This window comes from Bombus vancouverensis, chromosome 2 (assembly GCF_051014615.1).
Source record: "Bombus vancouverensis nearcticus chromosome 2, iyBomVanc1_principal, whole genome shotgun sequence".
In the NCBI taxonomy this organism is placed as follows: domain Eukaryota; kingdom Metazoa; phylum Arthropoda; class Insecta; order Hymenoptera; family Apidae; genus Bombus; species Bombus vancouverensis.
The window spans coordinates 19128075-19151704 of record NC_134912.1 but is presented as its reverse complement, the minus strand read 5'-3'; the positions used below and the strand labels follow the sequence as shown (position 1 = coordinate 19151704).

General features: G+C 37.7%; 1 protein-coding gene and 1 long non-coding RNA gene across 7 annotated transcripts in view; one reads left to right on the top strand and one right to left on the bottom strand.

The window, feature by feature from the left end:
- LOC143305155 (uncharacterized) overlaps positions 1-18273 on the bottom strand; it is a 65880-nt gene extending 47607 nt beyond the window's left edge. For 2 of the 5 annotated variants that reach the window (XR_013061875.1, XR_013061874.1), the window contains exon 1: positions 2751-2997. This is a non-coding gene — a long non-coding RNA (uncharacterized LOC143305155). Of the gene's footprint in view, positions 1-2750; positions 2998-16695; positions 16887-17950 lie in introns of those variants that run through there. The other 3 variants (XR_013061877.1, XR_013061878.1, XR_013061876.1) reach the window with 3 other exon arrangements.
- The window catches only part of Fkbp14 (peptidyl-prolyl cis-trans isomerase Fkb14), a 114990-nt gene continuing 105895 nt past the window's right edge, over positions 14536-23630 (top strand). Inside the window, exon 1 of one of the 2 annotated variants that reach the window (XM_033336203.2) lies at positions 14536-14827. In XM_033336203.2, coding sequence (XP_033192094.1) covers positions 14595-14827 — 233 coding nt within the window. In that variant the 5' untranslated portion in view covers positions 14536-14594. The remainder of the gene's footprint in view (positions 14828-23630) is intronic. The other variant, XM_033336204.2, reaches the window with a different exon arrangement.

The window sequence follows — 23630 nt, the reverse complement described above, 5'->3', positions numbered from 1 at the left end:
ATTACGCGATTCCACGGACCGAGAGTCGAGAAAGGAATTCGGGAAAAGATTTTAATTTCGCAGCCCGAATCGTTCGTTTATTCCGTCCGTGCAATATGGGAGTTCTGTTTTCAAACGTCCATCGCGTGATTAGTCCGTTCGTATGAAAAACAATGGGAACGCAACGAATTTTAAGCGTGATTATCATTCGTTTCTTTATTGTTCCCAGGGCGAGGATGTTGATATTCATTTCATATATTGTCAAGGCGTAATAGAATTTTCAGCTTATTTTTAATGTCACCTGAAGCTTTATCATTCGATTAATTTGGATTCTAAATTACAATTTAAAAATTTTTCACATTTATGGGTAAAATTTTCCCTTTTTTAAAAGCGGTAAATTTTATCCTTAAAAGTTATCATGGATGCAATTTCCGCCCCATTTTGTTGTCATACTATTGTTTCGTAATAATACTACCGACATACATCCATTGGAAACTATATATTTTCTATAGAAAATCGAATATCGGGTAACAATAGAACATTTAATTGCGCTTGCTTGATTTTATTGATATCTAGAATAAACATGATGGATTGAACGTGATTCTCTTTGACTATGGCTTTCAAGAGTTAAATATTGTATAATACACATACTTGTATAATTACCAAATTGCTAAAATTTAAACTAAAGGTATGTTTGAATACATTGATTACGATTCATAACAAATGATTCAGATTCGTCGAAATAAATTAATAACTATACCGTAGATAAAAACGTGTGAAAAATTCAAGATTAAAATTCAGGCAAAGGCATGAATATAAAAAGAAAAAAGACAGAGTTCCAGAGGCTATGATGTTACAAGTGACCTGACCCACAATAGAGAATGCCATAAAAAGTGGAGGAAGTTGGTCAGAGTATCGGTATAGAATGAACGAGCTGCATTTAAGAATTGTTCTACCATTCGCGCAGATGTTCCTTTGAATTTTCCAAAATTCCAACACATTATGCGCGCGAGCAAGTCGACCAACATTGTACAATTACATATTCCAGCAAGGTGATTCGATCGTTTGAGCCGATGCGGTGTCACTAGTCACAGTAGTCGTGAGTAAATGCGAATTAATCTGGGCAGGAAATGAATCAACCTTCGATTGCGGTTGAGTTACAGAGAAACGCATGTTCTTGGCGCCGAAAGGTTCAGGATCTCTTGACCGAGTCGGAAGTAGCCGATTGTTTGGGGTAGGAATGCCAAACGGTACTCCGAACTTTCTGTAGGAATTTCAAACGTGTTCGGTACACGTCCAATTCCCTCTGACATCCGGTACACAGAGTTCAGCCATCGACGTTATCGATAACGGATGAGAAGCTTGGCCCACACCGCAAACTCCATTACTATGGTTAGCCTCCCTAAAATTAACTGGCGAAATTAGCGATCCAAATAGATCCGCATTCCCGCGGGGCACCGCACAAATTTCAAAGCTCGCGCGCTCTCTCAAGAATTACAATGGATCGATATGATCCTTTGGTCATTTCCAAAAGAGCTGTTCTGCCTCGATCTGGCATTCTACTTTTCACCTATTCGTTAACGAGATTGCCAAAGACCATGTATTGTTCCGAACTTTGAGCCTCGCAAAAGTAATAGCTCTCTTTCGATACTAATTAAATATAATAAAATTGACTATTATCGAATAAAAGAAAGTTATTGAATAAAAGAAAGGAAAATTGAAAACGAAAGAATGGAAAATAAAGGAAATATTTGTCATAGCTAAAACGCGGATGTTTATGCGTTTACGAAAAATGGATAGACGCAAAAATACACAGCATGCTCAGAATATGCCAAAATACATGAAATATTCGAAATGTAGTACTCGTAACAATATTTAATAGATGAAACATTTATATATTTAGGTTGTTGAATTGGTCATTTGTTTATCATTTGGATAATATCATTCTTAATTATCATATATCGTTATTTCCTTTATCTCAATTGTGTTTATAAAAGTTTGAGTTTGTATAAACATCCGCACTCTACCTACCACAATATATATCTATATCAAGGATTTTCTAGTATTTAAGAATTTCGATTATGATTCATACAACTCCTAAGCATCAATCATATTTAGCTTGCGTTTCATTGACATCCTATTTTTCAAGTTCAAGTTTATTTAATACGATTTCCCTAAGATCGAGTAGTATGCGGTTATTCATATCTCGCGTTATCCTTCCACAGATGATTCCAATCTCAAAAACATACCTGTACTATCCAATTAATTTCCATAAATATTCGATCGCTTAGCCCGTTGAATGGAAGTGGCAAGCAATTCGAAATATGACTTTCAGAACTGTGTTAATTCCAAATATAATATTAATATTGCACAGACGTATTATTTTCAACATGGTACCGTGAATATTAAAATTGTTATTATTGACGACAAAAATATCGTCATCTCGTATTGGAAATTATTTCAATGAGAACTGTGCTTGGTCTGTATTTAGCAGGTCAATCTTTCTAGGGTCATATCGAAACTGTGAAAGAAACATTTATAATCCTGGTAACTTGTGATTCGGTTTACTAATACCGCTAGTTTCTAAATCATTACACAGGAAAGCGTCTATCAGCCATAAACTTCTCCGAGAAGCATCATTTGCAAATTCAGTCTGGAATTGTTTTGCCCCGAAGGGCCCGAAACATTCTCACCAAGGAGCAAATCTCGACTATAACCGCGTTGCAATCGTGACGAATCAGTTCCTCGAGTCGTTTCTCGCGATAACGTACCTTGTGTTGGAAATTCTAGTAATCGAGTGGTCCTCCATATTGCCCACAGCGTTGCGTTTAACGAGCAGCTTCTTCGATATTCATCGAATTCGTCGTTGAAATTGTTGCGTATAGGCAAACAAGAAACTGATCGATCAAGCAGTGCACGATAAAACTGGTGAATTTGCGACGAGATGTATCAAGCAGGCGAAAGTATATCAACGGTACGCGTATCGTTGACACCTTTGAATATCGCGTAGCACGACCGAGCCTGGTACTGTCTGCCGCAGACGCTTAACAGTTGTCAACATTAGACGATAACAAAGTCCATAAGCCTGTTGCTAACGACGTTGCAAAAGTGCGAGAAACGCGTTTGCCGCAACAGAGAAAGCAATATTTTGATAACATTTGACGCGATTGGTGACTAAGATACAGAAGAACTGTTTCTTCTATGAATTAAATTTGTCGCGAATACGAGTAGTACGTAGCTCTTTCGTGTTGATCTTATGAATTGTCATACTATCTTTAGAAGTATTTCTTAAACGTAGTAGCTTCGGTATAGTAGTTCGTGATAATCAGATACGAAGAAATCTATAGAGCACGTCTTATTGTAATTAGAAAGTCAAACTGTGTATTTGATTCCTTCGTCGGTAGAAGCAAAATTTCTTTTCTTTCGAAAGTGAAATTTCAATTACGGAGAATTATATTGACCTTGCCACGCTCGATTGTGCTTTTAAAGTTGTTAATTCGCTAAATAACAGATATATTTCTTTTCGATAAAACTGATCTCAAATTTTACTGTATCGTATCTTCTTTATGAAACCACGCAACGAGAAAATCGTCAAAAGACGTGTTTCTATTTCTGACAATTGCCAATTTTTTCCACATTCTGAAAACAATCGAATTTTGGAAAGGTTGAAATTATCCAAAGGCAAACATAAGTTTGCTGAGTTTGTATTTGTTTAGAACCGATTCTATCTTGAGCGTTTCGCGTCTCACGCTATCAAGAAACGTATTATCAAGAAAATACCGATTGCCAGAAAGGAAAGGTAACTCGCAATGTAACTCAGGGGTGTAGTCTATCTCGCGCATGTTTATCCAGCTAATTGTTAATATATGTAATGCGTAACGCGATAGAACCTTTGGATGAACAATCGAGCACACCGCAGGCCGCGGTATTTCCCTTAACCCCGAACTCATCCGCGGACAAGAGTACCAGTTTAGTTATCTCCGGCATTCAAAGTGGTTGAAGCTCGCGTTACGTACGCTCCTGCTTTCGAGCTTTCCTGTCGAAACTACGCGCGTTTAACCAACTACCAGTGCCCACTGGAAACGAGCCGCTATTAAGCTCGAGCCATTTGCCGCTTAAGCGTTCGTGAGATCAGGCTTCCGCGGCCATTCTCCTATGTATAGCCGTTTCATTTTCAAATACAGGTAATATCGATCACTATGATATCGGAAAATCGACTATTAAATGGCGAACACCGTGGATTATCGCGGCGTCATCTTTCCAGCGTTTCTTTTCTCTCAGATAAATCTGAGAGTTTATATCTTTTACTTTCGTAGAAACTCTTTGCGAAAGCTCTTGTGAAAGAAACAAAATACATAACTTCGCGTCTCCTTTTGTAAATTAAATGGAGCGTTGTCGGATGAAGTCGTTTGGTTCCATGGATTTTGTAAATGATTCCACAAGTCAGATTCAGATTTCAGTTGTAGGATTTGCCGTCGAATTCATTTCGAGTTTTCGGCAGATGTGCTAATATCTTTCTTTATCGGACCTAAAGTGTACAATATCTTCTCATTTTTTCATTATTATATCAAAGATCAACAGTGAGATAACAAGTTTGATTATCCCGTGCAACGTTCAAGGCCTTTGAGATTGAATTTGAAGCTTAGTTCAGTAGTTTAATTCTGTTTTGTCCTTAGATTCAGACAGGTATCAACCTCACAAATAGCACTTTGAGCAAACGGAATGAAAGAAAGTGCAAGATGAAATAGGAAGACACGGCGTCACAGAAAATAGACAAACGTGATTCACAAGCATAAGACATGTAGTAATATATAACAGCGGTACTAGCAGGCATGGCATAGATATGAGCGAGCTAATCTGACAGAATACAGACAAGAATAACTGCCACGCGCTACGAATCGAACCAAACCGATCAAACAAGCTACGCAATATCGAATTCACTGCACTCGATAGAGGCGCAACCCGAATAATTGCGAAGATACATTCATCAAATTGTGTAAAAACGTGACTGGATCTATGAGAAATAGAGAATCTATCAACATTATTATTACGAGAAAGTTCTTTAAATTTATAATTTGCAGATGACAAGGACGTACTCCGCTCTGTTTTATGAACAGTTCTTCTTATTCATAAATTTAATCAACGAAGGAAGATATTGCTATGTTCAAAGACATAATTCCTGCGTGCTTCCAGTTGTATCACTTTCAAAGCACGAGCGTACCCAGATAAGAAAATTTCTCGAAATTTCAATTTCATCGGCGTTTTTCGACGCATGTTCGGTGTTCTTTCGTTCGATCTGGCTTACAATTACTAATTCGTATACATAATATTATTTTGCTTTTAAGCAACATACCATGTTAATCGTCAATTACGTCGATCCATATAATTATAACATATAAATTGAAATTTAGATTATTTATCGAGATACTTTAGAAATTTATCGAAGCAGTTAAGGTAATTCCTATCACGACAAAGACGAAGCGTTTTAATATTTGATATCAAAATTTAGACACTTGTCGTTTAAAATACATATTTTTGCTCACGCTGACACGATAAGTAATAGTAAAATCGCATTGTTTTTTTCTACGTTTGAAGTATATCGTGTGTTAGAATTTTAATAAATTTGTCAAGTTTCACCTGTGTTAATGCTCGGTATTCGTAATAAACAGAACAAATCGGTCTATTTGTGTTCGCTTTAATATATCGATAGCGGCGGGACAACGGCGGGACAACACTGGTACCGCACTAAATCGAACGGTATGCAGCAGGTAGGTACGTATAGAAACGGCGACGTGACGCGAATACGAAAATTCCTTTGCCCCGAGAATTCGCTCCAGCGATACGGCCTTAACTGTCTGCGGAGATTCAAGGAGAGAGGAGCAATGGCCTGCGAACCGTTATTATTTGCCTAATGCCGCCTCCCGCCTCTCTAACGACAAGAAAATAAATGATAACAGCGCTCTTTCAGAATCTGTTTGCCATGTAATTTGCAAAGCGGATTCCTTATGCGCGGAAAGAATACGAGGAAACAGAATCTGTTGATCCAATTGCGACAAGATTCGCAAAACACCATGTATTTCTACGTTTTTAAGCTGCGAAAAAAATTACAAATTATACATCGTATCGTATAATTCGATGGTTTTTAATGTGTGTTAATCTTTTATGGGAAAACATAGTATAACTATAAAATATTTGCACTTTGAAGACTTTTGACGAAATCAAGAATTTTGCTGCAAGAATAAAATAAATATTTGTAAATTTATCTGTACGATGGTTCTCTACGCCCTTCCATTTCTTATCTCATGCGAACAATGTAAGAAACAGTTTGATGTTATCAGTATCATGCCGGTGGAGCATGAAGAGTTAAAACAGCAAAATAATATCAAAAATATTAAATCATTCCATGCAATTAATTTTCTATATATTCCAGATAAACTATAATATATTTCGTCTCTTCCTTTCCTCCGCCCTCACGGTTTCGTGTTTCATGTACCGTTTACTTTGCATTTTAAATTCAGTGCACGCACGAAAACATCGGAAATTTATTCTCGTCCTTTACGTAACAAAATCTACCATACACCGTAGCTAGACTCATTTGATTTACTTCGTCCTACGGCTAAGACCACAATTCTAAGTTTAATGCGAAATAAATAATTTGAGTTTGCGCACCATAGAAATTTCCCTGGAACAATACGGAGTGTCTGTCGCGGGTAGGCAATTAATTTGCCGCGCTTCCGCGTCATAACGGGCATAGAAATTTTCAAGTTAAGCGGGTTGCGTTCGCGCCGGATTAAATGAACCGGTTCCATGTTTGTTTCTCGATCGTTCGTTCAATTCGCACCGGCACCGTTGCGTCGCTGTATAATCCACGAGCTGAGTTATGTAGATCCAGGGCTTATCGCTCCAGGATTTCCATTCTGTCTCATTATTAATTTCCATGCGTTAAGCAGCCGCGACTGGGATTAGTTGGTAGCGTCGTTACACGAGCCAACGGAACTACCGCATTTCTATGGGGCTCCATTGATTTCGCGATGTAATTATTCTTGGAGGAAATACAGTGCCGACTAACAAATGGTTTGCACCAACTTTTCGTGCATTCGTCATTGTAATATGCCTTGCTTTTATACTTTTGTCTCGGTCTCTCATTGATAATTTATTTCACACCGATGATTCCGTTTTGCAAAGATTCGAATAAAACGCGTTATTGGCAAGCTAATCAAATTTCTACGTACAATTAAATGTCTGAAAATAGTTCTAACTGAAGTTGAAATGGGAAATTAAAGTTGTACGGGTACGAGTAATTAAAATACGAAATATCAATCAACCGTCAAAAGAGAAACAAATTGTTTCCTTGAAAATAAAGCCAAAAAAGTATCTCCCTGAGCGACATGTATATTAAAACCACGTAAAACTGAAAGTAATCATCAACTCGACGATGAACTACAAACATAAATGTCAAAATTAATTTTCCTTTTAACTCTCATTCAACAATTCTATCCGGCATGAATATAAATTAGCATAACAGAGTCTCCATTTCACCTGGAGGTCACTTCCATATTTAACCGCTCCGCAATGAAAGTCTGTACTCTACTTTCGCCCCGGTTTTCCTCGTATTTACCTCTTTGACAAACAATGACATGTGTACATAGACACACACACACACACGATACTGAATAAAGGACAATAAAAGAGATACATCGATAAGATGAACTCTGGTGTTACTGTTTCTTCGAAACAATTGTCTAGCCCGAAGTATTACATCCTATTTCTTGCCTCCGCTCAGGATGGCGCGAATATTTTTGCGACAAACCGTAACTGTGGAAACGAGCTTATTACCAGGAAATACTGTATTCTCTGGAAATAAAAGGTCCTATCCAACACGGCGGACACCGGTTCTCACGATGCTTTCGTTCGTAAGTTCGTTAACAGTGAACGTCGTCAGACAACAAAACGTCGTACACGTCGCGGATAAAACGAGCAAGTTACACAGAAAGGTTAGAAGGAACGGAGAATTTTGTCGAACGAACCCACGTTGAAATTAAGTCAGCGTACACGCGGCCAGGATCGAAAAACTTTCTCGTTTCTCGTTCCCTTTTCGGTGTTCGGTTTAACGCGATCGAACGCGATACTCTCCTCCCCGAGGATCGACGATAGAGCACTCTGTGATCCTCTCCTTGTTCAACAGACTTGGAAACTTTCAAAAGGCCCGGATCCCCCACAAATCACATAATTTGTATGCATGAAGTCGGAATGTAGACGCGTTGCGATGGCACGGCCAAAGTCACGGCTCGCCGAGATTCCTGCGAGCCAGACGCAAATTCACTTCTGGCCGAACGTCGTGACCCGTTCGTGTAACGAACAACCACGCAGACAGTTCAACGTTTCGCGTTTTCTCCCTCGACGTTATACGAGTTCAAGCTTGTGGACGATTCGACGAAACATCTCTCTCGCGGACCCGGCTCTCGTGTTTCTTCTTGTTAAAAGCCTGCGAAAGAGGTCATGCTCGTTGACGAACAGAGAAGAAATTCTGACGAATTTGCTTGGCATCTTCCAGTGTTCATAACGTCCAAATATTTCAAGTTCTCCATATTTTATGAAATTCGATCTTTTGTTGCTTGTAACGAAAGATAGGTCATTCCAATGTTATTGATATCGTCCGCAGTGGGACCGTGATACCTATATCCCTCCTTTAAGGTGCCGAGTCTATTAGAAACTTATTTTACGACTACTCTTCGCTCCGCTACATTCAATCATAAAACAGGGATAATAGAAATGTTATTTTATGAGTTAATAGAGCCATATTTTTCCCGGAATGGATCTATCGGCGAATCGCCAATTAAAAATTTCCTGTGAAATAAATGTTCTGCGCATTTGTACGCGAAAATGCACACGCGCGTATCAGTAACATAATGATAAACATCAACGAATGTGTTTATGCAATTTCATACTTTTACAAATACAAACGAAGAAATAAAAGAAACGTAGAGATGTGTTCCACCCCCTAAATATAGTATTGTGCTACACCATTAGGTCGTCCGAAAAGTTTCTTTTGTTTCATAAAGAAATAATATATGCACATACATTATTATATCGAATTACGTATGATCCATTTTGTTCTATCAAGATAAAGATTACGTTAGACAGATAAGGTTTCATGTTTGTATAAAGATGCGTCGTTGTAAAAGACGTGTCTGTAAAAGAAAGACACTTTTTGGACAACTTAATATATGTATTCTATGCATTTTTGTATCTCTAAATTTTTACCCAAATGTATAAACATCCGTAGTCTAGCGGTAGATGGTGAAAATTGAAAGAATCATGTAAATGAAATTTAACTTGGTGGCGACATCTTCAATAATTCAGCGAGATAAAAATTTTAATCTAACCCTCTCACAACGCTCCCATTTCTTACTTTCAAATTACTCGCGCAATAAAGGGGCTTCATTTATCCCATTTCAACAAACACTCGAAGATCATTTCTTTTCGCGGTCGCGAGCTACGTAAACGCGCGAATTATAATTCTGCGCGACTCTTCAAGCGATGTTCTCCCGTTCTACATTCGTTTCAGACGTAACCCGTTTAATTGCATTTATTTAAGAATAAATGAAATTCATCTAGAGCAGCGCGTTTCGTCGGATCGAGGTAGGAAAACAACTCTGAACTCGAGTTTTCCATTTCGAGGCAGCAGCGTCATTGCGCTTCGATGAATCCCACCGATGAATTAGTCCTTGGACGGAAAGAAGCATGTGCAATGTGCAAAGTTACGAACGTTGTAATTGGAACGAGTTTATTCGTGATAATGTAGAAACTTTACGAACTGTCGCGGTACTGTAATATGTACGTTGTACGCTACCTTTCAAAAGTGTAGTGCATAGCTACAAAGTTATAAATACGAGGATTTGAGGCGATTTTATTTTTCCTTGATACAATTTTTACAGAATGTTACTACACGACAAAATCTGTTTCTAAATGTCGATATGAGATAAAAATGTGATATCCGTAAGTGCTAAACATTATGGAAGTAGTTTGTTTGATTGTCAAGTTACGGTTGAGATGGAAAAACTTTCTTCAATTTAACAGAGAGATTACTCGGATCGACTCTATTATATTTAAAATTCAGTACCATTTAGTAGCTACTTCGCCGAGTCGTGTATTTAGTTTTAACATATTACCGATAAGGTTTTAAATAAATAATCTAAATCTCGTATATTTTTGTTGATTTAATGGAGATACTATACAACTACTGCTTTTTATCATTAGTTTGCTGTTTTTTCTTCAGTATTAACAATTTATTAACGACATTAAATTTAACGTATGGACGTATACAGGGTGGTTGGTAACTGGTGGTACAAGTCGAAAGGGGGTGATTCTACGCGAAAAAAAGAAGTCGAAAATATAGAATAAAAAAATTCTTTTTTTTTTAATTTTTCCATCGAGACAACGATCTACAGTGAGATCCGTTATAACGTACCGCACGCGTACCGAGCGAAGATTCAAAGTCGATTTTCTCGAAAACAAAGCCTCAAATGAAAAATTTTTATTCTATATTTTCGACTTCTTTTTTCGCGTAGAATCACCCCCTTTCCGCTTGTACCGCCAGTTACCAACCACCCTGTATAATATTAATAGAAATCGACCAAGATGTCCATGTAAGTACTTATGAGAGATACTGTACGTCAAAGAAAAAGGACAGCAAGGATTGATCGTACTAGAAGCGTTCGTGACGAACGTTTTAATTTAACACGCGGTTCGGCAAAATCCGCGCGATTCGAATGTGCAATTTGAAACGATCGGTACATGTGGTTGGGTAAATAAAAAATAGTATTTCCGGGGATTAGAATCCGCAGAATATCTAGATAGGCAAGTGCTTGCTTTCATGGTGGTGGTGAGCCAATATTTGAAACTGGAATTTTTATTCCATCCTTGATCATCGTTCCTCGTATTTATTCAGAATAGTCGGAAACTTGAACAGTATTGGTTAGTGGTATACGTAGTTTTTCATATTATGTATTCCCAACATGATAAAATTCCATCTGATTTTGTACGGCTTTGTAATTACAAATTACTCGTAAATTACCTGTATGAAAAAATTGTTCAGAGAAGAACCGAGTAATTTCGAGAGTGACATAATCTGATGTAATTATATTTTATACTTAGATGTTTTTAGATATTAGAAGTTAGATATTTCCCGTAATAATATACGAAACGATTCATGCCGAAAAACTATTGGTTCAGCAGATATCTTAGTCTCGATATTTCAATGGCCAGTGTTGTGAAGTTTCTTGTCGATAAATTGCATTTCGCTTTGCGAATAATAAATTCCGAGTTACACAGTGGAATTGTGTTCGTTAATATTTCTGTCGATAGGAAAAAATAAATTATCTCCGATTGGGACGAAATTATCACGAAAGAGGATTTTAAGTTTATTTATATAATGAGTTTATTTTACATGACGTAAAACTTGACAATCATCGGCCAACACTCTGTAGGTATAAATTTATATTTGATAATTTGATGGAACGCAAATTTAACACGATGGAGCGGATGTACCTATGGAATAATTTGGAATAATTTGTCAGGTTTACTTTCCAACAAAATAGAGACGATCAAATATTTTACATCACATGCAGCTAAACATATTACGATGAATGTTTTGAAGATATTTGTCATAAATATATAATATTGTTTCTCCCAAATATATGATAATGAATGTCTACATATTTTTTGATAATAACAAATATTTTGTTTTTATCGTTAGCGCAACATATACAAATTCGTCATCGACTTACGTATAGTAAATCAAAATATGTATCTTCCTAATATTTTCTTGTTATTTCAAGGTTATGTAACATAAAGAAATTAATTTTAAAAGCATAAAGAATATCTTTCCTACATAATAATTAATCTGCATAAAATACATCTCTAAACAGAACGATCTTTGACCAACAATTTTTAATTATTTTAATAACTTATATCGACAATACGATTATAGCTTTAAGTTTCTCTATGTATTAACTTTCCATGTAAAATTTTCAACACGATCCTGTATATTACATGTTAACACAACTCTCAAGAAATATACTCGACACGAGTGTTAAACAGCATCAATTGAAAACTCGTGGAAATCTCGAAAGGATCGTATCATCGAGCCGTGAAATTCTAAAAACCAAGTCGAGTGTTCACCAAGTGATACTCGTGCGCCTAATTTTCGCGTATAATTCGCAAACCTCGTTAATCGGTAGGATGGATTTCTTGCTGGTGAGCGACGGGATGCAGCGAGGCATTCGCGAGTTGCGAGATACGCGTGTAACTTTGAACATTGCTGGCAGCGTTGGTGCACGCGGTTCCGTGCAAGAAGAGACGTATTGCGATGTTGCAGTCCGCTTGGCTGCGGCTGTGACACGGCTGGCAAACGAAGAAAGTAGGACGGCGAGCAGTGTGAAAGAGAAAGGGTTGGAAATGGACACGTAGTTACCGAACGTGCAGAAGAACACGAAGAAGAAAACTTACAGAAAGAGCTATACACGCATCATAACGATATCTGTTGCATGGAAACGAGCGGAAGAGCAACGAAAGATGCGCGAAAGAAGAAAAAACAACGACGATGTAATGCCAAAGAGCAAAGATATCGCACGTCGTCAAAGTGAAAGAAGCCCTGGAAAAAAAAAGGATTACGTTCGAGGAAAGGAGCAAAGGGTTTGAACGAGGCTTGGAAGACGCTGCGTGAGACTGTCGGTAAATAGGTAAGTAGGACGGGGTACGAAAAGGGTTGAAAAACGAGTGGACAGGTAAAGGGAAATTAATTACGACAGCGACCGGCAACCTGGCAGAATTGTTAGCGGAGACGAACGTCAACGCAGTTTGTTTTTCTTTGATGTAAAAGTTGCGCTACTAACGTTGGAACTTCCGTTGAAAACAAAGAGCGAAGTCCGAGAACGATAATATTTCAGGTTGTTCTTTGTACAATGAAACGAAACAGCGTTCATTATTTTTTTTTTTTTTTATAATCCCACCGTATCCTGTCACAATTCGTTTATCTCTTCGTTAATGTTTTTAGGGAGCTTTAGTCTCACGCGTTTAAGGAACTTTGCGCTGTTTTCCTCTACAGTTTCAATACACCAACAGTAATTGTGTATCTTTCTATGTTTTGGTATATCAGACGCGGTTCTGTCGACGTGGTTGATCTTTGTTTTTTTAGATGTTTGTAAGAATTCTTATCGTCTTGCAGAAACGGTAACAATATGCTGTAAAAATTGCATTCATATTATTTTATCTCAAGAGGTTGTATTGGGCAGGTTTCTCTCGAGGAAGAATAATAATTGAAAGAAAAAGATATCCTAATTGCTAGCTTTCCTTCTCATTGATCTATGTTACCGCACAATTTTCTTATTCAAATTTTGCCATCCGATAACGCGGAGAATGGCGTTTCTGGGCCACAATATTTCATCGTTTAAAATCGATCGATCGACATAATCCTCTAGTGCCATATAATATGATACTGCTTTGAATAATATCAGTATTATGTAGTACATAATGCCATAATCATGCTACATCATGCGAAACGAGGAGTTCAAATGCCAATAAAAATCCGTTACTGATCGATTTTGAGGTTTTACTATAACCTGCAACATATTATTGTCCCCCGTATCGCGGTTCAATGGTGCGCGGTACAATACACTGCAATTTGTGCTTCGGTATAACTCCTGTCTCCATAACCTTAGAATATTTTGTTAAATTACTCAATCGCTCGGTAATAAACAACAACGAGAGAATAATAAATAATAATAAACAATAACGCGATCGGTCGATATAATCTCATTTAGCAAGCGTGTATCGCACAAGAAATTCTAACCAACGCGTCACTGTACTAACGATGCTCTGCGCTTCTTGTACAGGACCAAGAAACTGCCTGCAAGGCTAAATTACAAAGTGACCCGAATTGAGACGCCATACGAAGATGCCACGAGACGCGACTCGGTTCATCACGAGAGATTCGAAAGATGTTTGTTAGCGCAAAGAAGGAAGAAAGAGGCGCGAATGGTTGTTCGAAAGAAGGACACGCGGGTTAGATTCGAAGAAAGAGAGAGCCGGGATGCTAGGTATAGCGACGTAGCCACGGCATGCGTGCAATAGGAAAGGAAGGTCGACATTGCCGAACCGTACCGTGGAACGGAGCCGTGACGAGGAAGAAACAAGGAAAAGACAAGAAGGGACTTTGCGCGGGCGAGTGAGAAAGGAAATGCGCGAGAGGAAGTGTTTGGCTGGAGGGAGAGAAAACGAGACGGAAGGGAAAAAGGAGACGCGAGAGAGGATTGGCACGCGAGAGCGTAGGAGGGAAAAGGAGAGCGAAAAAGAGAGTAAATGGGAGCGAGAGAGAGGGAAAGGAAGGAGGAAAAGAGGCCGAGGCAGAGACCTACATATTTCGTGGGGCCAATGAGACGGCGCAATGTGGCGGCACGGTGCTCTCGTCCTTTTCCAACGCGTTCGCCTGATCTCGGAACGAAGTACAGCGCAGCCAGCGGCCACAGGGAGTGGGAAACGAAGGTAGCTCGGTGGAGTAGAGCGCTACACCGACTCAGTTGCTTACGAGCATTTGCCAACGAACGAACCGAGTCATGGCTGTCCGTTTAGAAAATAATAACGCGGGTGTCGTGCTCGCGACGTGCCGTACGGTGCTTCTCGTGTTCGTCGCCGTTCTTGTTCTTGCAAATGCCGATCAGAACCAGTCGGGACTGAAGGTCGAAAAGCTGTATGTACCGGAAGTATGCGACGCGAAATCGAAGATCGGTGACCAGTTGACGATGCATTACACCGGCACATTGGTGGATGGTACCAAGTTCGACTCAAGGTCAGTGACACTTTACCAATACGATATACGTATAACAGAGAAACAGATAGATTTTACGTTAGATTCCACGTGTAATAGAATGTGATTTCTTTGTTCCGATTTATTTGATCGTCTCTCGTTGAGAGGTTAGTTCGTCGGTCGGTGGCACACGTGTCACGGAACGCAATGTATTACGCTGATTACGTGGCCGACGTATTTGTACTGCCACATGGTTTTTTTCGTCAAGCGGTCAAAAGGTTCTTTCATTCGGTAAATAAACATCTGTTTTAACGGCTGGGCATCTGGTCTCGCCAGTGGCTTCTGGCATGCCAGATTCAAATGTAAGCGTCTGTATCTCCATGTAGGTTAGGATGATGTCAACGATGAAAGATTAGGGACAATTGTTGTATAAGATTTGTAAGATTTTCTCTTGTCGTAATCTTCTCTGCTAGATTAGTTCGTTATAGTCTATATAAAATGATATCTTCGTGAAATGAAATAAGTCACATCAATGTGAGTTTAGAAAGCTAACTATACCTGTATGTAATATCTCGTAAAAAATTATAATATAGAGAAATGTAGAAAGAAACGTATATTTCTGGAATTACGTTGTTTGATATAGGCTAAGGAAACATTGCTTCAACGTAATAAGCTTTGTATATAATTCTCTGTTTCTTCTGGAACATTATGTCGCGCAAAAAAGATTCGCGCTGTTGTCATAGTTTTTCTTTGCAGCGATGCTAAGCTTGACCAACTATCTTGAATTAATCATGTCTCCATGAAAATTTTCCCTTTCGTCATGACATTACGTAAGATATTCCAATGATCGCTATACAGCAGTTTGATATCAGAGTGCTTTTGATTTGCAACTAGCTTTTAAATTCTATCGACAAATTGAAATAACGAAATGCAAATTAAAGTATCATATGTAGCAATATTTTCATTTTATTTGCAATCTTTTAACAACTATCTCACCATATAGAAATAAATACTAATCGTCTATTGGTATCAAAAAGAATTACTATCCTATATAAATACTAAACTAAATACACAAAGCATTTAGGTAAATATCAATAGTCAACAAGCAGTTTTAGGGATCCTACGATGTTCTTATTAAATATATTGTCAGACTAATCTGATCTGACGAGAATCTTCCATTAAGTTTCCTCGTATTAACGCGAATTTGCATCGCAAACCCTACGCGAAAATAATTAACTAGACTGTATCCTCGAGTAGATATTACATAGAATCGATGTCACGTAGTACAAGCGCCCCGAATAGCTTAAAGTTAGAACACTCCTAAAGTCGTACGCATTCCAGATGACGTGCTTGGAATTTATCTTGTTGCAGCAAAAAGTGTTTCGAATCGATTCACAGCCTTCTTAAACTTCGATTATATTCGCATATATATTTCGATCGCTCGTTATCGCTATACATATTTATATCGATTTTGCATTTACATCAAGGGATTAGGAAACATTGTCAAAGACTAGTTAGACCGTTTAGCACTGGAATCATTAAAACATGCGTTTTCGTGATCAAAGTTCGCCCGTATAGTTGATAATAGCGTCAATGTAGCTCCGTTTGAATCTTCAGTATCGTTGGGCGGGAAAGGTTTACACGTCGATGATTCATTCGAACGCGATTGGAACGAACGATCTGCCAACGCGGCGTCTGTACGAGAAACAGGCACAAACAGATAATCTTAGCAATAATCTGGTAATATCCTCACAGAATTTCTATATGTAGCGTATTGATTATTATTTATGATGTTATTTATGACTGCGGACTTTGTATCTATAACACTTCAAGGTACAGAAATACACGGAACGTACATGTTGAGGTTATTCGATGTGTAAACAGAGAAAACTCGTGGATAAATTGTAAGGCAGAAAATATATTTAAATAGAAGTGTAATTATAAGTAAGAATACAATTTGAACTGGTCCATATCCGCACGCTAGCTGTGTTACCCAATAACTGAAAACCCCGAAGCCAACGTCACCTGTCTACTGTTTATGGTCTATCTTCGTCGCAGTCTTTTGTCTATACGCTGTCGATGGCTTCGGTGCTTGAGAAAACTAAAAAGACCAGATGTAGAGTTTTTTTAGAAGTGGTAAGCACTTTAACAGTACATAATATGCAAAATATATGCATATGCATTTCATATATGCATAATATGCATATATGAAAAGAAAAACATCCGGTGCAAGTATAGCGCTTGGTATATCATTTCACAAGTAACGTTCTGTCATATTCTGTCTGATAAAATTAAAAGGTAACCAATTTAGAAAAGTTACATTCAACGATTGAAACGATTGCAAATGCTATTAGTATGGAAACGATCGTTAACGATGAACCAGGAGAGAATCTTTTTTATTACTAATGATTTTCCTAAAACAACGAATAGCCTTTTCTCGGTTGAAATTCGAGCGAGTTTGAGACATAGAGAATATTCGAGGACTGCAACAGAGTTAACTTTCCGCAGGAATGAAAAATTATCGATTGTGAGATATTGGAAATAAGCAGCCAATGGAAATTATTTCAAATATTTCTTTTGGAATAATATGCGTCGAATCAAGTTTCCTCGTCAGTATAACGTATAATATTTGGAATGGAAATTCTATGCATTAATCTATCTGTAATCGATACGTGAAGTAGATATATGTGTATATATATATATTGGCAATGAATTTGTATTTAAGTGAATTTAAATGTAATGAATTACATGCCGTACAGTCTATAAAAACTGAACAGAAATTCTTAACAAACAGTGAATATTGCAGATTGTTACGTAGAGGTAAAACCCAAGTAAATATTAATTAAATGTAATGTTCTGATAATGACGTTGCTAATGTTACAACGGGACTAGTTCGAGGTTCAAGTATTTTTGTACCTCTTGTTTTCTTTCCAACGGTATATAGCAGGCAAGCATTGAAAACCAGTGGTGAACGCGAAAAGTTAATTACTCTGCGAAAGCGTGTTTCGCCGATTCCGTTATGATAATACGAAACAGGCGCGTTCCCACCATCTAGAATAGAATCTTAGCTGATTATCGGTAGTGAGAAATCTCGGCGGAACGGCCTCATTCGAATTCAGGCTCTCGACCGCGTCAGAAATCGGATTTGACAGTCGGTTTACTTACGTGCTCCGCTGTCCGATCCATGAAGTCGTTCGCCAGAATTAATTGCTCCTCGATCCAGAGGTGACAAACTCTCCAGCCGGTTGATCGATGACAATATCGTGGTCTAGTGACATCTCCTGCTGAACGTCAAATGCTTCCTAATATTGTATTTTACAGAAATTAAAGAGGCGAACTTTCGATCAAGAGAACCGACAGCCGTTCGTTCTCAGGCTACTTATTTTTTTACGAATACCTATTTTACAAAAGTCAAAAGTAACTTCGCTTTCCACCAACAGCCCTGCTCTTCGACTAACGTAACTGATAACTATTCACGATAAACGATGTTAAATATATTTTCGCGAGTAAATAAGACTAGTTATCGCGTTCACCGGTGACCTCCATTCGATGATAAATTAAGCAATCGCACTTCCTTTCGTTGCTGGTTATCTCTTGAGTGATTGTCAGCGAAATGTCGGATTATTAATAACGATGGCCCCTAGAGACTATAGAAAAGAAAATGAGGATCGTCCTTGGATTAATCTAAGAGTGGACGATACTGGGTTTGATGCAGCGTGTTGGTATTTTATGGAAGCAACGTATATTATCAGCTTAATTTGCTGTTGTTAGATTAATTAAAAGATCTATATTTTACTTTAAATATATAAATGGTAAGGAAAAGGTCATAGATTGGTCATGGAAAGATATTTTAATATAATGTTGTTTTTCAATGCCTCTGACGACTTCTGATAGCTTAATATCTGCTGATAAAATTGTTGTTTGAGTCAATTGCGTGAGATAATATGACATGAGTTCTTACATACGAGGTGTATTATTATTATTATTGCGGATATCTACTTTGGCAATGAATTCAGTGATCATTAATAAAAGGAATTACGTTGACATATTACATAAGGTACTTGTTTTACATCGGTTCCGCAGAAATTCCTCTTTAATACGTGATTTTCTTTGAAATGTCTTTATGATATTTAGCAACACCTAGACGCATCCAAATGTCTCTTTCTTTCTATCTACCATGTATTAATCCTACGATTATTTTCTCAAATAATGGTTTCTGTAAGATTTGAAGAAATGTCATTGGAGAAGTTAGATCAGGTAGATTTCCACATATAAATTTTTGTAATAATGCGATCAGTCAGAATATTTTTTCCAGTTTGACAAGTGAATTGCAACGGATTACGTGCACAAAGTCGTCTGTATGATGGATTGCCCATCGTTAGATGTTTAAAACATGTATTTCCAAGAGGATTTGCTAAAGAACAAAGCCAAGTTAGTCGAGCGTTTATTACACAAAAACACCGCTTTTACCGATCTCTTGTGTATTTTCTGCTCGGTCGAATGTTAAATCCAGAGACAAATATCGTTTCAGTATCAGAGAATCTTCCTGTATCTCGAAAGATACCTCAAGGAAATGTCATTTTTCTATATATCGAGTTATTCACGCGAGCGGGCATCATCGAGCAGCTCTTTGTGATCTAAATTCGATACTACGAGGGAGTACTAGCTGGAAACAGGTCTTTTGAGATTGTAATATGTCGCAAAATTGTGTCGCGATTGGATAAATCTTGTTGACGGGTTTTAGCGTGTTTTCATAATTTCGTGGATCTGAAATCATCGCTCGTTAAAAATTTCACGTTGGCTTCTCGTCGGGACGTTTTCATGTCCCGTTTGAACGTTTCTATTTCTTTCTTTATCCGGCAGGTGCTTCGAACTCGCTCTCATGCACGTTGCTTTGATCCTCGTATTAATTAAAACGTAAAAAACTGTATACACCAAGCAGGCGAATTTCCCTTTGTACGCACGGATACTTTCCCGAGCGTGACGTATCGCGTTTGAACATTTATCACGTTCAACTTTCTTCGGTGTGAGTTGTAATTTTAAGCGTTTAAAATGAGAAACGTGACACGAGCTTGAGGATAATTTTAGTTAGAAGAAAATGAACAGATTTACAATGTCTTTTTTTTTATTAGCTAGTTATGATTAGTTATTAGTTAGTATTATCGTATATCAAAAAATAAATATAATTACAATTATAATTTTGTTTAATTATTAAAATATAATTTTTTAAAAATGAGTTCGAGAGTTAGAGTGAAAGAGAGAGATCCATTTTCTGTAATTTAATTGATTTAGATATTTGCTAATTGGAATGAGATTTATAATTGAGAGAACACCTCTTTACGAAATAGAATATATTTTACAATCAGATTTATAGCAACTGATTGAATCGATTTTATAATCTACAATTATTTCAGTTGCATATATTTCATAACATATTATACGTATACCCATTGATAATACGATACTTTGCAACAAATCGTTTCATTCATATTAATAAAAGAGTGTAAGTGGGAATAAGATTAACTGTGAAATAAGAAAAATGGCTAGTAGCCTTAAAAGAAACAGGTTAACATTTACATAAATAAGAAATGGTAATTTCTTCCCAGGTTGAAGATTACGCGCTCAGTAACCGGCTCTTTTGATGATTACGATAGATCAAACGATAATGATATTCGACCAAGTTGACCGTCCTGACGTGCTTTAAAATTGTTTCGTGGGGCCGTTACTGGTACCGTTAATCGCGGAGTCAACACATTGCGCCACGAAAAGTTAATAGCCACTTTTGAGGTCAATACGAAGAAAGGCGATGAATCATTTCGCTGCATATGTATGATACCTTGAACACAGCACGATATCTTGCGTATAAAATATTTCTTGCTTCTTTCTAATATTCAATTATACTTGAATCTAAAGATAGTTTATTCTCTGGTATCAAATATTACAAATACTATATATTTAATATACATATTTTGTTAATTTTTAAGAATTGATTATCGTACGGTTACGGAATGTAGAATTCAAGACTGAATGACTTATAGCTTTCAGTGTTTTCGTAATAGTTTTCATAATGCATGTCTTAATGGATCACGTTTTATTGCATGAATCATTTATTTTTAATTCGTATTTATTCTGCAAAGTACCAGTGTACCCTGTTAGAATATTTTTTATAATAATCCCTGAATTTACAATAACAATAATTTCCCCTCAAATATAATGTCATTTAATTCGACGTTCAATTCCATTTGATTCAAAGTCAAACAAACGTTTAAAAAATCCTTTGAAACGGGGAAAGTTTTACAGATACCTTTCAATCAGGTTGTCTGTAAAGCGTTCGTTTACAGAGGGATTACGATTAAGCCACGCGATAAAGGCGTCCGTCGTGATAGATTTTTACTCTTTTACAGTTTTCTACCAAGCAGTTCCATTAAAAGTTCGTAAAAATTTGATGGAAAACACGAAAATGAAACTGTGTAACATCTGTGATTACCTCGCGTACTTGAATTAATCCGTTTATAGGATAATTCGTTCTGTTCAATATATGTGTAATGTCCACATTTTATCGTGAGATCCACTTTAAAAAAATAGCAACGAGGGACTTGTACGAAACATACGACGAATTCATTTGTCTTTTGTTCACGAAGTAATTCGACCTTTCAACAAAGTGTTGTTTGTTTCGCAAACAATGTTACTAACTGCCATAGAAAAATTGGTTCCGCGTTTTATAACCTTTTCACCGGGCTGTGATTCCGCCGGCATTGTACTTATTTTCACGCGTAAACAACGGTTAACGAGAAGTGGGAAAAAGATTGGTCGTCGTTGAATGCGGGTGTTGGAAATAATACAGGGCAGTTCGTGAATGTGCAACAATACTTCTGTCTTTTTATCACGAGTCTACGCGATAAAATAAGTGAAAAATGTACGAATGAGAGCAGTGCTGCATGCTATGGCATGCTATGGCTTCCAAATGGTGGAAGATCAAGCGAGTATTTTACCGTTTTGTCTTGTTTTTGTAGAAGAATATTACATAAAAGTAAGTCGAATGATTTTAAATCCGTTATTCGTACAATTTATCCAGCAAAGTAACGTTTTTCAACTTGAATATTTAAATTATCATGTCTTTTTACTCGTAGTTTTCAATTACTCTATAGATTATTATGGTTTTACGAAATATAACAAAAGAAAACGCTTTAGATATAGAACTAGTTACTCGTAAAATTGGAGCTGGTAGCTCCGTAAAATCTGGTAGAACCGTTCGAAAACAAGACGAATAAAATTAAAAAATGCTTAATCCATGTCTAAATTCAGGATGCTCATATATTTACAGCATAAATTTGAATTTCATTTATCTCCATAAAACATCAACTGTCGTATAGCCTTCTCCTGTCGTAACGCATACATGTACAGTTGTAAACTCGTGCAAGCTATTTTCTGCCTTGTTAATTTCCTAATTACGCGTGGCGATTAAACTTCCTTTTTGGGAGCAACGTTCGCCGAATGAAATTGCCAACCCTACCACCGAAAACGTTTTGACGGCATCACTGATTAAAGCTTTAACTTTTCGAATCTTTAATGACGAATTTAAAGCGTGCACTAACGAATCTGCAGCGTCTTAATAGCCAATTACAGCAACTGAATTACGTAGGGCCGGAAGAGCTTTCAATGACTGTCGTTAATATATATTCGGACACTACGATGTTCCAGAAATTGTTGCTCTATACATATTTTATTCGTAATATCGTTATGGAGTTACCTTCTGATATATCGAAACACTTATTATAATTAGCAGAAAATTCTGAACGATAGATATTATTGAATGCGGAAATTCAACATTGATAGTAATTACATTATTTTGGGGTATTTGAGACATTTTATTTTATTTTTATAAAGGTACTTTTTCCATTACGAAGTCTAATGTCTTAACTACTTTCTATAGAGAACGTCTATCTTTAGATATACCGGCCTCGCATCAAGCGGTATAAATATACAAATATCTCAATTTACATATAAATATATTTTAAACGCAATTTTATCACAAGACTAGTCTAAAACCTTTCTTAGTTTCTTCGTCAAAAGGAACCACAATTCCGTCGTTTTCAGATCGCAACGCGAAAAAGAAAGCGAGGCAAACGACGAGTTGGCGCGATGATTAAAAGTGTCGCGGAACTTTCATTCCGGATGCTCTTTGCTTGTCGATTGCCACTCGTTCCGCTTCTTCTTCGTCTTACTCGCCTATCCAAATTCCGTCTCTTTTCATCAATAAGCTTCGCGGTCGCTCCGAGCAGCTGTTTATTGTGCTCCGTTTAGGTGGTTCCTGTCTGTATACAGAATTTCACGACGGTTGTCGACCATCCATGAGCGAAAACGTCGACTCCATTTGCCGCGTCCTCGCTAAAGGGCTTAGCTTCTTCGTTCATGAGTCGAGTTCTCGCCCGGCACAGCGAGTTCTCCGGGCCAGGTTCCGCCATTCCCAAAGCAAATCTTCGGTCGTGTCGGTTTTTGTTCCGCGAACATTCCCGTTCTGTGTCGACGCTTTAATGCACTCTTTCCAACACTCCCTCCCTCCAACTCTGTCCCCAACCCTTCCGCCTCGACACACTCGCACCCGTTCGTTTATCTCGTCCTCCCTTTTCCATCGTTCACGGCGTATTTCTCGCGACGCGTACCGAGCAATGCGTCGACTTTCTGAAGGCGTTCTGTGAATCGGGGCTCGGTGAACACACGGCTCGTGAATGTTGTCGACGGCTATGGAAATAAAGGCAGACACGCGACGCATCGGTCGCTGCAAAAAGTGCCACGGAATCTGCGTCAGTCTGTTGGATTGCTCGAGTGCTTCTCAGCCGACTAG